At 43.7% G+C, this 15,423-nt stretch overlaps 1 protein-coding gene across 2 annotated transcripts in view; it reads left to right on the top strand.

Moving 5' to 3' along the window:
* Positions 1-15,423, top strand: part of arfgef3 (ARFGEF family member 3) — a 144,698-nt gene that overhangs the window by 112,827 nt on the left and 16,448 nt on the right. For both annotated transcript variants that reach the window (XR_009645109.1, XM_060831245.1), the window contains 3 exons: positions 9,159-9,261; positions 12,136-12,267; positions 13,767-13,897. Coding sequence is in view for 1 of the 2 variants with exons in the window: in XM_060831245.1 (XP_060687228.1) it covers positions 9,159-9,261; positions 12,136-12,267; positions 13,767-13,897 (366 nt within the window). In the remaining variant the exon portion in view is untranslated. The remainder of the gene's footprint in view (positions 1-9,158; positions 9,262-12,135; positions 12,268-13,766; positions 13,898-15,423) is intronic.

Raw genomic sequence — 15,423 nt, 5'->3', positions numbered from 1 at the left:
AGCATCACAAAGCCTTGACAGTTTGGGGTTAAGTCTAACATTTACATAAGAGCTAGGAGCAGAGGAAGGCAATTCAGCCCCTAAAGACTGCCCCACGACTCAGTATGGTCATGGTTGATCTTATCTTGGCCTCAACTCCACTTTCCTGCCAGCTGTCCAGAATCTATCTCCACCGTGCCACTGAGGGTGGCACTTTGATCTTGTGCTGTGTAACACGGTGGCTCAGTGGTTAGCACTGCTGCCTCACAACGCCAGGAACCGGGTTCAATTCCTGCCTCAGGCAGCTGTGTCTGTGTGGAGTTTGCACATTCTCCCCATGTTTGCATGGGTTTCCTCCAGGTGCTCTGGTTTCCTCCCACAGTCCAAAGATATGCAGGTCAGGTGAACTGGTCATTCTAAATTGCCCATAGTGTTAGATGCATTAGTCAGGGGTGAATGTAAGGGAATGGGTCTGGGTGGGTTGCACTCCGGAGGGTCGGTGTGAACTTGTTGGGCCGAAGGGCCTGTTTTCACACTGTAGGTAATGTAATCTGATCTCATCTTAAACTTATTCAATGCCCCAATGTCCACTACCCCCAGGGATAGTGAATTCCACAAATTCATAATCCTTTGAAAGATGTAATTCCTACTAATCTCTGTTTTAAATCTGCTACCCCTTATCCTAAAACTATGTCCATTCTAGATGTCCCCACGAGGAAACACCCTCTCTACATTAACTTTGTCAATCCCCTTTAACATCTTATATACCTCAATTAGATCTCCTCTCATCCTTCTAAGCTCTAGTGAGTGCACGCCTAAACTTCATAAGACAGTGCCATGTAAGACATATTTATTTTGCTTATTTTCATGGTCTCATTTAATATAAATTGTGGCAAGTTAGCTGACACTTTATGCAGGGGGTTTGAGCCTGATAAAATTGCGTTGGATTTTGATAGGGAGGAGAAAGTGAGGTCTGCAGATGCTGGAGATCAGAGCTGAAAATGTGTTGCTGGAAAAGCGCAGCAGGTCAGGCAGCATCCAAGGAACAGGTGATTCGACATTTCGGGCATAAGCCCTACTTTAGAAATGGGTTTTGATATATTTTATTCACCCGATTTACTTCAGAGGAAAGGTCATTCAACCCGATATGTGAACTCCGATTTCTCTCCACAGATGCTGAGCTTTTCCAGCAATTTCTGTTCTTGACAAAGATAACCATAGTTCTAAACTTAAACAGTTTACTCACATAAATTTAAACATCTTAGAACTTATACGTATATCTTTGAAGGATCCTCTGTGGAATAAAGATAACATCTGACTCACTAGCTCCTCAGTCAAGCAATACAGAAGGATCGGTGATCAGACTAGCAAAATCAAACACAGATGCAAACAAGTCGTTAAAGTCCACATTTCCATCTCTAGTAATTCGGATGTAGGAAAATTTCATCCTGCCACCAGTATCAGGAACAGTTGTACATGGGCTGGCAGTGGTGCAGTCTGTAACAAGCGCTTATGCACAACTGTTGGATTGAATTAGCTTTACTGTTACATATTCAGGTGAGTACAGTGAAAGGCTTGCAAGTCAGCACTTACAACACCATCTAAGGTATAAGGCCAAGTAATAGGTACAGATTCTACAGTACAAGTTCTTAGAGAAAAAAAGATAAAGAAATAAGAAGTCCAGCATTGCAGAGCGCAGCAGTAGCTTAGAAAATGGAAATAGGAAGTCCACACACCAGTCCAAGCTGACATTGAGCGTCCAGGCCATGACTCCAGAATGTTCTGGGCTTCACTATGGGCCAGGACTATAACGCTGGGCACAAAGATCACTACAGGGGGCAGGAGACCGCTACACCAGGCTGGGAGATCACCACGCTGGGTCTCTGCTGAGGCCAAAGCTCAGGACATCTTCTCCGAGATAAAAGAGCGATAAGAGAAAAAAAAACCCAAACAAGAAAAGGGAAAAATAAAGAAAACAAAATGGATGGAGCAGACAGGCTCTGGCTGAAGCATCCTGCTGCACCACCATCTTGGATCGATTACAAACTTGCTCTCTTTGTTCCTGTAACCCTTCCTGTCAGTGGCAGCCATTACAGAATGTACTGGGCTTTTCTCCCTCATTCTATCCCAGCTTCAGGGGTTACTGTGAAAATAACTCACTAGTTGGGTGTAGGGAGTTTCTTGGTCTTATCACCCACTCCAACATTGCCTTCAATGACATGTCCCATTAACGTGTAACACCAGTTGTACCCTCTCCCATCACTTCCTTAGTGGGCAGATTACGTTAAAGATAACTCCATACTCTTTCACCTCACTCATTCGATTCTCCAGTCAATAAAGCCTTACTAAAAAAAAACCCAAAGAAAACAAGGGCAAGGGTTTATTTCTGAGGAGAGCGCATTGAAGTTGCAGTAAACATGTATCAGACCTTGATCAGACCATGCTTGGAGGACTGTGAACAACTCTGGTTGCTGTTTTATAAAAGTGATACTGGAGAGGGGAAAATAGGAAGATTTACAGCGATGATGCTACCTGGAGGTTGGGCTTCCTGTCTCGAAAAATGAAAGCTGAAGGTTGAACTAAACACATTGTACACGGAGAGAATGGTTTCTCTTCTGGGGGTGAGCAAAACCAGGGGTCAACCAGTATAGGATACTCAGCAAGAAATCCAATTGGGAAGGATATTGTGAGACTTGAAAGGGTTCAGAAAAGATTTACAAGGATGTTGCCAGGGTTGGAGGGTTTGAGCTATAGTTAGAAGCTGAATAGGCTGGGGCTGTTTTCCCTGGAGCGTCAGAGACTGAGGGGTGGCCGTATAGAGGTTTACAAAATCATGAGGGGCATGGATAAGGTAAATAGATAAGGTCCTTTCCCTGGGTTGGGGGAGTCCAGTACTAGAGGGCATAGGTTTAGGGTGAGAGGGGAAAGGTTTGAAATGGACCTACGGGCCAACTTTTTCACACACAAGATGGTGCGTGTATGGAATGAGCTGTCAGAGGAAGTGGTGGAGGCTGGTATAATGACAGCATTTAAAAGGCATCTGGATGAGTACAGGCAGGTGAGGAAGGAGCTCAAAAATGGTCTGAGGAGAGCCAGGAGAGGGCATGAAAAAGGCTTGGCAGAACAGATTAGGGAGAACACAAAGGCATTTGTGAGGAATAAGAGAATGTTCAAAGAAAGAGTAGGGCCGATCAGGGATAGCATAGGGAACTTGTGTGTGGAGTCTGAGGAGGTAGGGGAAGCCTTAAATGAGTTTTTTGCTTCAGTCTTTACAAAAGAAACGAACTTTGTAGTGGATGAAATCTTTGAAAAGCAGGTGTGCATGCTGATGTGGATAGAGATAGAGGAAGCTGATGTGCTGAAAATTTTGTCAAACATTAAGATTGACAAATCGCCAGGCCCAGACCAGATTTGTCCTCGGCTGCTTTGGAAAACGAGAAATGCAATTGCTTCGCCACTTGCGAAGATCTTTGCATCCTTGCTCTCCACTGGAATCGTACCTGAGGACTGGAGAGAGGCAAATGTAATTCCTCTCTTCAAGAAAGGAAGTAGGGAAATCCCTGGCAATTACAGACCAGTCAGTCTCACGTCTGTCGCCTGCAAGGTGTTAGAAAGGATTCTGAGGGATAGGATTTATGACCATCAGGAACAGCATGGCTTGATTAAATGCAGTCAACACGGCTTTGTGAGGGGCAGGTCATGCCTCACAAACCTTATCGAGTTCTTTGAGGATGTGACTAGAAAGGTTGATGAGGGTCGAGCTGTGGATGTGGTGTATATGGACTTCAGCAAGGCATTTGATAAGGTTCCCCATGGTAGGCTCATTCAGAAGGTCAGGAGGAATGGGTTTCAGGGGAACATAGCTGTCTGGATACAGAACTGGCTGGTCAACAGAAGACAGAGAGTGGTAGTCGAAGGAAAATATTCTGCCTGGAAGTCAGTGGTGAGTGGTGTTCCACAGGGCTCTGTCCTTGGGTCTCGACTGTTTGTAATTTTTATTAATGACTTGGATGAGGGGATTGAAGGATGGGTCAGCAAGTTTGCAGACGACACAAAGGTTGGCGGTGTCGTTGACAGTATAGAGGGCTGTTGTAGGCTGCAGCGGGACATTGACAGGATGCAGCGATGGGCTAAGAGGTGGCAGATGGAGTTCAACCTGGATAACTGCGAGGTGATGCATTTTGGAAGGTCGAATTTGAAAGCTGAGTACAGGATTAAGGATAGGATTCTTGGCAGTGTGGAGGATCTTGGTGTGCAGGTACATAGATCCCTTAAAATGGCCACCCAAGTGGACAGGGTTGTTAAGAAAGCATATGGTGTTTTGGCTTTCATTAACAGGGGACTGAGTTTAAGAGTCGTGAGATCTTATTGCAGCTCTATAAAACTTTGGTTAGATCGCACTTGGAATACTGCGTCCAGTTCTGGTCGCCCTATTATAGGAAAGATGTGGATGCTTTGGAGAGGGTTCAGAGGAGGTTTACCAGGATGCTGCCTGGAATGGAGGGTTTGTCTTATGAAGAGAGGTTGACTGAGCTCAGACTTTTTTCATTGGAGAAAAGGAGGAGGAGAGGGGACCTAATCGAGGTATACAAAATAATGAGAGGCATAGATAGAGTCGATAGCCAGAGACTATTTCCCAGGGCAGAAATGGCTAACACGAGGGGTCATAGTTTTAAGCTGGTTGGAGGAAAGTATAGAGGGGATGTCAGAGGCGGGTTCTTTACACAGAGTTGTAAGAGCATGGAATGCATTGCCAGCAGCAGTTGTGGAAGCAAGGTCATTGGGGACATGTAAGAGACTCCTGGACATGCATATGGTCACAGAAATTTGAGGGTGCATACATGAGGATCAGTGGTCGGCACAACATTGTGGGCTGAAGGGCCTGTTCTGTGCTGTACTATTCTATGCTCTATGAATAGGAAGGGTTCAGAGGGATATGGGCTAACAGCTGGCAAATGGGACTACATTAATTACGGATATCTGGTCAGCATGGCCAAGTTGGACCTAAGGGTCTGTTTCTGAGCTGTACATTTCTATGACTCTATGGGTATTCAGAAGAATTTACTTGCACAGGGAACTGGTGAGAACATGGAACTCACCATCACAGGAACTTTAATGTTCACTATTACCTTATTTCTTTATTTTTCTACTTATTCTATGAAAGTAATGCTAAATTTAAAAAAAACTTTGTTTCCTTTACTATTTTGTACCTGAGTTTTTATATCTTAGGTACCTTTGTAACTGAGATGGCACCAGGGCGACATTATACATTTTTCACTGTACTCCTAGATCCCAACCAAATCTAGTCCCACCTGCCAGCACCCAGCCCATATCCCTCCAAATCCTTCCTATTCGTATACCTATCCAGATGCCTTTTAAATGTTGCAATTGTACCAGCCTCCACCACTTCCTCTGGCAGCTCATTCCATATACGTACCACCTCTGCTTGAAAAAGTTGCCCCTTAGGTCTCTTTTATCTCTTTCCCCTCTCACCCTAAACCTATGTCCTCTAGTTCTGGATTCCCCCACCCCAAGGAAAGGGCCTCATCTATTTATTCTATCCATGTCCCTCATGATTATATAAACCTCTATAAGGTCACCCCTCAGCCTCTGATGCTCCAGGGAAAACAGCCATAGCCTATTCAACCTCTCCCTATAGCTCAAATCCTCCAACTCTAGCAACATCCTTGTAAATCTTTCTGAACCCTTTCAAGTTTCACAACATCTTTCCAACATGAAGGAGACCAGAATTGCACACAATATTCCAACAGTGGCCTAACCAATGTCCTGTACAGCCGCAACATGACTTCCCAACTACTGTACTCAATATTCTGACCAATAAAGGAAAGCATACCAAAAGCCTTCTTCACTATCCTATCTACCTGCGACTCCACTTTCAAGAAGCTATGAACCTGCATTCCAAGAGCTCTTTGTTCAGCAATACGCCCTATGACCTTACCATTAAGTGTATAAGTCCTGCCAAGATTTGCTTTCTCAAAATGCAGCATCTCCCATTTATCTAAATTAAATTCCATCTGCCACTTCTCAGCCCATTGGCCCATTTGATCAAGATCCCATTGTAATCTGAGGTAACCCTCTTCGCTGTCCACTACACCTCCAATTTTGGTATCATTTGCAAACTTCTGAACTGTACCTCTTATGCTCACATCCAAATCATTTATATGAATCATGAAAAGTAGAGGGCCCAGCATTAATCCTTATGGCACTCCACTGGTCACAGGCCTCCAGTCTGAAAAACACCCACCACCACCCTCTGTCTTCTACCTTTGAGCCAGTTCTGTATCCAAATGGCTAGATCTCCCTGTATTCCATGAGATCTATGTGACGGTAAAACCTAAGTCTGAAAAACTGCATCAACACTGTAGATGCAGTTCAGAGGAAACTGGCTATGCATTAGAATAGAGTGAGATGAGTAAAGATGGCAGGAGGCTTGAGTGGATGTGCATAGACTAGTTGGGCTGAATGGCCTGATACTATATATCCTCTGTCCTCCTGTCCAAAACATTTTTATTAATTTCTTATTTTTTTCAATTTTTATTTAATTTATTGGATCATGGAATGTGGGCATTGCTGTGTGGGCAAGCCTTTATTGCCTGTCCTTAGTTGCCCTTAAGATGGAGGTGAGCTGCCTTCTTGAACCGTTGCAGTCCAACTGCTGTACAGAGGGAATCCCAGGATTTCGACCCAGCGACACTGAGGGAACGGTGATATATTTCCAAGTCAGGATGGTGAGTGGCTTGAAGGGGAACATGTCATAGAGTCATAGAGATGTACAGCATGGAAACAGACCCTTCGGTCCAACCCGTCCATGCCGACCAGATATCCCAACCCAATCTAGTCCCACCTGCCAGCACCTGGCTCATATCCCTCCAAACCCTTCCTATTCATATATCCATCCAAATGCCTCTTAAATGTTGCATTTGTACCAGCCTCCACCACTTCCTCTGGCAGCTCATTCCATACACATAGCACCCGCTGCGTGAAAAAGTTGCCCCTTAGGTCTCTTTTATATCTTCCCCCTCTCACCCTAAATCTATGCCCTCTAGTTCTGGACTCTCCGACCCCAGGGAAAAGGTTTTGTCTATTTATCCTATCCATGCCCCTCATAATTTTGTAAACCTCTATAAGGTCACCCCTCAACTTCCGACGCTCCAGGGAAAACAGCCCCAGCCTGTTCAGCCTCTCCATGTACCTCAGATCCTCCAACCCTGGCAACATCCTTGTAAATCTTTTCTGAACCCTTTCAAGTTCCACAACATCTTTCCAATAGGAAGGAGACCAGAATCGTACACAATATTCCAACAGTGGCCTAACCAATGCCCTGTACAGCTGCAACATGACCTCCCAACTCCTGTACTCAATACTCTGACCAAGAAAGGAAAGCATACCAAATGCCTTCTTCACTATCCTATCTACCTGCGACTCCACTTTTAAGGAGCTATGAATCTGCACTCCAAGGTCTCTTTGTTCAGCAACACTCCCTAGGACCTTACCATTAAGCGCATAAGTCCTGCTAAGATTTGCTTTCCCAAAATGCAGCACCTCACATTTATCTGAATTAAACTCTATCTTCCACTTCTCAGCCCATTGGCCCATCTGATCCAGATCCTGTTGTAATCTGAGGTAACCCTCTTCGCTGTCCACTACACCTCCAATTTTGGTGTCATTTGCAAACTTATTAACTGTACCTCTTATGCTCACATCCAAATCATTTATATAAATAACAAAAAGTAGAGGGCCCAGCACTGATCCTTACGGCATTCCAGTGGTCACAGGCCTCCAGTCTGTAAAACAACTGCCCACCACTACCCTCTATTCTACCTTTTGAGCCAGTTCTGTATCCAAATATCTAGTTTTCTCTCTGTATTCCATGAGATCTAACCTTGTTAATCAGTCTCCCATGGGGAACCTTGTCGAACGCCTTACTGAAGTCCATATAGATCACATTTACTGCTCTGCCCTCATCAATCTTCTTTGTTACTTCATCAAAAAACTCAGTCAAGTTTGTGAGACATGATTTCCCACGCACAAAGCTATGTTGTCTATTCCGAATCAATCCTTGCCCTTTCCAAACACATGTACATTCTGTCCCTCAGGATTCCTCCAACAACTTGCCCACCACCGAGGTCAGGCTCACTGGTCTATAGTTCCCTGGCTTGTCTTTACCGCTCTTCTTAAACAGTGGCACCATGGTTGCCAACCTTCAGTCTTCTGACACTTCACTTGTGACTATCGATGATAGAAATGTCTCTGCAATTACTTCTCTAGCTTCCCATAGAGTTCTCGGGTACACCCGATCAAGTCCTGGGGATTTATCCACCTTTAACCATTTCAAGACATCCAGCACTTCCTCCTCTGTAATCTGGACATTTTGCAAGATGTCACCATCCATTTCCTTACAGTCTATACTTTCCATATCCTTTTCCACAGTAAATACTGATGCAAAATATTAATTTAGTATCTCTCCTATTTTCTGTGACTCCACACAAGGCTGATCTTTGAGGGGCCCTATTCTCTTGCAACACAATGGGGGGGAGCTGAATAGGAAATATCTACATATATGCTGCAGCTCATTTTGAAAGAGGGGTTGTGTAGGTTCGCCCACAGTGCTGTTAGAATGGGGTTTAGAAGATTTTAAAAATTCTTACATGGGATGTGATCTCTGATGGCACATCCAGCACTTGATGCCTATCTCCCATTGCTCTTGAGCTGACTGGCTTACTTGGCCATCTCAGAGGGTGGCTTAGAGACATCCATGTTGCTGTGGGTCTGGAGTCACATTGGCCACACCAGGTAAGGATGGGATTTGTGAACCAGATGATCAGTTCCTGTAGCCATTAATGATAGTTTCAGGATTAACCAGGACTACCTTCCAATCCCAAATTGATGAGCTGATTTTAATATCTAGCACCTGTCTTGAACCCATGTCCCCAGAGCATTTACCTGTATCAGCGTTAGTATGTTGGTGACATTGTCACACTGGATAACTGTGCGATCCTCATTGATATTTCTCTTACATGATGCTTGTTTGGAGATTTTCACAGATGAGCATCTGGAGTCCGGCTTGTGTGTTAGATTCTGTGTGAGGTTTTTGAGTTGCCCTAACTGTGCATCTCCGCTGTTCTGCTTTCTACTTTTTGCTGGTAATTCTGTTTCAGGTACGTCCTGGTCACAGCTGGCCCTGTGTTTACTGACGAAATGTGGAGACTGGCCTGTTGCGCCCTACAAGATGCATTCACGGTCACACTGGAACCAGTGAAGGTAGGTCCAATAATTCGGTATGCTTTGGCACTGTGGATGTTGAGTGGCTGAGGCCACACAGTACTGTCAATGATAACTGTGTCGCATAATCTCTGCTTGTATCCCCTTGGAATTCAGAAGATGAGGGCATGTTTTAAGCAAAGGTTTCAAGACATTAAGGTGAAGAAATATGGTAGTGTCACAACTCACTGGAGTAGCAGGATGGAAACCAAGCACCCCCCCCCATTTGTAGATTTATCATAAACATTAAACATTTGAAAGTAAGTACAAAATGTACTTAATTTTACAAAAGTACAATTTATCTGATTTTCAGATTCAGGTTGGCAGAAAACCCAGTTTCCGAATTTAACAAGAATTACTATTAATTACATAAATGTAGCTTCCAACTATAGATAGGGAAAAAATAACTTCTGGACAGAGAGCAAAACAGATTAGAAGCCTTTGTTCACAAATTCTATCACGCTAGTTCTTGCTGATGTAAGCGTTATTTTCTGAGCTTTCCTTTTCCGAATGCTTCCACTGGTTTGCAAGAGGCATTGGGTGGTTGGTTCATGTGTAAAATGTCTCTGTTTTATCCAGGTAAAAATCACAGCAAATGCTAAAGGAAAGGATTGGCTAGATGTCTTCAGGTTAAAGTGAGCTTGAGCAGAGAGACAGCACCTGAGCTAGTGAAGATCAAAACCATTCTCTGAAACTTGCACCCAGTTCCAAACTGTTTAGTGACTTGGGACCCAATTTGCAAGTGTCTCATTATTATTTTTTTAGATTAGATTAGACTTACAGTGTGGAAACAGGCCCTTCGGCCCAACAAGTCCACACCGACCCGCCGAAGCGAAACCCACCCATACCCCTACATTACCCCTTACCTAACACTACGGGCAATTTAGCATGGCCAATTCACCTGACCCGCACATTTTTGGACTGTGGGAGGAAACCGGAGCACCCGGAGGAAACCCACGCAGACACGGGGAGAACGTGCAAACTCCACACAGTCAGTCGGGAATTGAACCCGGGTCTTCAGGCGCTGTGAGGCAGCAGTGCTAACCACTGTGCCACCGTGCCGCCAATTTATAGGCAGGCAAAAGGCCCTTGTCTTCAACTGGTTACTAGTCCATAGACCAGTCCATTTCTCGTCACCCGGGTACATCTGAATACTGAACTCGCTGGACTCCAGTTTATCTGCAATCGCTTTAATTATTGCTTGTTCAAACAGCTTTTTAAAACAAGCTTGCCAAGAGTTTCAGGTTACTTTCAAACAATGCAACTATCTTTTAAAACACTAGTTTTAAAACTTTTTTTTTCTCATTACAGTCCACAAGGTTAAAAAGTATGACCCTTGTGCTAGTAGATACAAAAAAAAACTATTTCTGCACTCAGATTAGGATGAGGTTCAATGATTAGACCTAGATTTTTCACAAGTAATTTTGGAAACATTTCTGCATGCAAAGGATGATGGCATCACCACAGAATCCCTACAATGTGAAAACAGGCCATCCAGCCCATTAAGTCCACACTGGCCCTCTGAAGAGCGTCCCTCCCAGTCCCACCCCGCCACCTTATTCCTGTAATCCGGCATTCTCTATGGCTAACCCACCTAGCCTGCACATCCCTGGACACGTATGGGGTAATTTAGCATGGCCAATCCAGCTAACCTGCACATCTTTGAACTGTGGGAGGAAACCAGATAAAAGGCTACTAGGGGTGAGAGAGAAGATGGAATTAGAGTGGGTCAGATATTAAAAAATTATGTGGAGGTGAAGGAGAGAGAGATTAGGTCAGTGAGATATTAAGGAACATGGGAGTAAGCAGTAAATGGGATTGGCCCGTGTAAAATATGAAAAGGTCTGGGCAGTGATGAAGGGAAGTTGAGATATTTAAAGACTTTAAGACAGCAGTCAAATCATTAAAGGATAATGCCAATTTAGAACTGGAATTTCAGGGGACACTTTGGAACTTCAATTAATAACAACAAGTTGTTGCTGAGAGAGGTGATAGCCTAGTGATATTATTGCTAGACCAGAGACCCAGGTAATGTGCTTGGGACCTGGGTTTGAATCTGGCAAATGGTGGAATTTGAATTCAATAAAGGTCTGGAATTAAGAGGTTAATGTTGGACTATTGTCAATTATTTAAAAACCCATCTGGATCACTCATGCCTTATAGAGAAGGAGATCTGCTCTCCGTGCTTGGTCTGTGACTGCAGACCCATAGCGATGTGGTTGACTCTTATCTGCCCTCTGGGCATTTAGGAAGGGCAAGACTACATTGAACAATGCTGGTCCAGCCAGTGAAGCCCACATCCTGTGGATAAATGAATAAAAAGTATCTCAAGTGGAGATACAGTATCCTACAGTACTTACACAGGAGCATTACCCAAACAATATTTGACTCCAAACCACCCAACACTGGTTAAGTGTTGGTTTAAGGCAGGTGACCAAATCAGTGGTCAATGCAGTTAGTTTTAAGGATCGTCTTTGAGGAAGAAAGCAATTTAGGGAGAGAGTTCAAAGTTTAGGGCTTGGCAACTGAAGGCAGGGTCCCCAAGGGGGGAAACGATTAAAGCTGGTGTGTCAGACGAAGATGTTAGGAAGGAGATCCTTAGAAATGTTTAAAATGGTGAAAAGGATGAAATAAGATTCAATTCAATCCTTCCTCAGCCACAGGTAACTGCCAGGAGGATTCAGTTGAGTACCAATTGTTGTTGGTACACACTGACTGACTGTTGTACCTGTGGCAATGCACTGTTACCTGAAGAGCTTCGAGTGGTCCTGATGGGAGTTGGTGGGTCAACACCGGTGTTGTCCCCTTCAGTGGTCCACATGGCTGTTTGGAATTGTACCGTCCTCCTAACCCTGTTTCACCCTTGCCTTTCAGAATCTGCTGGCCTGTTTCCAGAGTGGCTCAGACAGCTTCAGTGGAGATGCTTGCGAGGTGAAGGTAGCAGCCCCCTCACATTCTGCCAGCGCAGAGGCGGAGTACTGGAGAATCCGGGCGATGGCACAGCAGGTATTGTGCCCACGTGAGCCTTTTTCACCTAGGCCAGGCCAGAGTGGACCAAAGGTGCTAAACATTCCCTGGATCAGGCCAAAGAATTCATACCTCCACCTTGCTGGGATTAAAAATGAATTGGTAGAAGGCCATTCAGCCCCTCTTGTCTGATACCCCATTCAATGGGATTATAACAGATCCCTATCTTAACTGTACTCATTGGAATGAGAGGTGACTTTATCAAAACATACAAGGTTCTTAGGGGGCTTCACAGAGTAGATGTGGAAAGATTGTTTCCCATTGTGGGAGAGTCTAGGACCAGAGGGGCATTATTTCACGCATCTTAGAGATGAGGAGGAATCTCTTCTCTCAGAGGGTAGTGAACCTGTGGAGCGCTGTTGAGGCTAGCTTGTTAACTACTTTCAAGGCTAAGATTGACAGATGTTCACTCAGTAAGAGAAGCGAGGGGTTATAGGGAAAAGGCAGGCAAGTGGAGCTGGGGATTATCAGATCAACCATGATCCTCACTGAATGGCGGAGGAGACTCGATGGGCTGAATGACCTATGCTTGCTCCTACACCTTATGGTCTTAAGGCCTTAACTCCATCTTCCCATCCAGCACCTTTTCCACTCTTGTGCAGGAAATATCTTAATTATTGCAGATTTAAAAATATTAATTGAATGACCATCCACTGTTTTTTTTGTGGGTGAGCTTTCCACCACACACCTATCTGACCTTCCGCAGAGAGGTCTGTGCTAACTCAGTTCCTGTAGGCACTGGCTCTCATTTTAAGGACGTATTTCCTTGTACCTAGACTCCCTGAGCAAATAAAGTGTTCCTCACTGTCTACACGACTGAAATCCCTAAAGACACAGTCAAATCCTCCTCTAGTTTTTTGTATTTCAGCGAATTTAGGGCTGATGGTGTTTTGGAAATATTTTGAATGGGCAAATTTCCTAAGGCTTTGGAGGAATGTTTCTGAGCTGGGCTGTGTAAGGTGGGACTTTTTGCCTTGAAGAGTCAGAGGGTGAGGTTTGTAGAGATTTGTATAGTCATGAGGAGCATCGATAAGGCCTTTCCCCTGGGGAGGGGTGTCCAAAACTAGAGGGCATAGGTTTAAGGAGAGAGGGGAAAAATTTAAAAGGGACATAAGGGACAACAGTGTATGGGATGAGCTGTCAGAGGAAGGGTTATAATAACAACACTTAAAGACTTTTGGACAGGTACATGGATAGGAAAGGTTTAGAGGGATATGAGCCAAACACAGGCAAATGGGACCAGTTGAGTTTTGGAAACCTGTTAGGACTAGATGGGTTGGGCTGAAGGGCCTGTTTCCAAGCTGTACGTTTCCAGGCTACTTGACTGTAACAGTATCTGAAGAAGGGTGGCTGGACTTGAAATGTTAACTCTGCCTTCAGTCCACAGATGCTGCCTGACCCGCTGAGTTTCTCCAGCAGATTCTGTTCTTCAGTGGTTCATTGTTTTATTGTAATCAGACTGAAATCTTCTCCTCCAGGTCTTTCTGCTGGACACCCAGTGTTCACCCAAAACCCCCAACAACAGGGAAGGTTTTGAGCATGCTCAGTCCTGCGTGTTGATCATCGAACTCCCACCGGATGAGAAACACAATGGCCACACTCAGAAGAGGTAAAAAAAAACCCTGGACACCCATTGGTGAAGGTGATGGATAGACAGGCTATTAGATGATATCTTCATTCAATGCATCTTCCTCCCTACAGTCCCAGCTACAGTTTATTGTTGAATCATTTCCCCTGCTCCAGTGCAGCAAGGGGTAAACATTTCAATTGAAATTCAGAAGATTCCAAGTTCTGGAATATTTATTAACTTGAAAGAAGCACAGACTTCTGTGAAAGTATAAGTAATTTCAGCATCTTTTTGGTTTTCACAAGCTAGGGTGTTATTTTCTGACACCCAGGAGCATGCACAGTAGCAGCAAAATCTCTGAATTAAACTGAAATAGGAATTGTTAACAAATAGTAAAATTTTAAAATAAGAAGTAGTGAAAATGTAGATTGGTAAAGAGATACTGTAAAATTCCCTGCCACAGAAAGTCATTTAGAGTACAATCTTGGAATGTATTCAAGAAGGTTAGATATCGTTCTTAGGGCTAAAGGGATCAAAGGGTTTGGGGAGAAAGCAGGAACAAGATATTGAGTTGGTAGTTCAGCCATGAACATATTGAATGGTATAGCAGAGTCAAAGGGCCTATTATACTCCTATTTCCCATGGTTTCTAGGTTAAACAACGTAGAATTTTAGAACATTTTTGAAAATAACTTTTATAAAAAAAGATGGTGGACTGAGAGTAGTGTGGATCTTGCAGCTGCTCCTGAGTTACAGGTTTTCCTGTAGATTTCCTATAGTAATTATATATCAGAAGCATAAGATTTTTTGTTTTGAATCATTGTTTGAAACTATTATAGTCCAAAAATTGTGAAAAGTAGAGATTTTGTTTTCAAACGGGGTTTGTGTAGGAGAGGCCTCCACCATGTTCACACTGACATTAAATAAAGTTCTTAAGTGTCTGCGATGAATTCAGTATTTCAAAAATGTATATTCAATGATAAAATCACATTTACCACACTTAACTTCCTTTTAATACCTTGTAAAAACAAGCATTTGTGCTTGTAGTCCCACTTCAAAGACTAGATGAGCACTTGGATGTGTTAATAAATCTGAACTGATAGATACCCTGCAATGATGATAGGCCATGAAATCAGTCAGTTAGAACTAGTCCTATAAGATTTATATCAACAGAGTGGAACTACAAGCTATTTCTTTTAACCCAGCAGACACCTTTTTTTCCCCAAATGTTCAAAGGGCAGGAGTTTTAAATGTCTTGAAGTTCCCTTGATAATTCCAGTGCTCTTATTCATTTTCTGTGCACGTTCACACTGACTTTCAGCAATCTCAAAGCACACCTGATTTCTCCCAAAGGTGTTCCAAAGGTGTCCCAGGATCATATCCAAAAGGATGTCTTATTTTCCAAACGGGTTCCTGCTTCCTGACAAAGACTCTGGCAAGATAATAGCTTGTCCTAACACATTGAAAGCTCATTAGTCACGCTTTGAACTTCCCACCACCAAAAATTGGATCTAACTGAAGGCACCTTAAAGATGCCCTTTAACCACAGACATGTTAATTACAGCGCAA

The sequence above is a fragment of the Hemiscyllium ocellatum genome, chromosome 10, assembly GCF_020745735.1.
Source record: "Hemiscyllium ocellatum isolate sHemOce1 chromosome 10, sHemOce1.pat.X.cur, whole genome shotgun sequence".
NCBI lineage: Eukaryota > Metazoa > Chordata > Chondrichthyes > Orectolobiformes > Hemiscylliidae > Hemiscyllium > Hemiscyllium ocellatum.
This window is presented reverse-complemented; position numbering and strand designations above follow the sequence as displayed.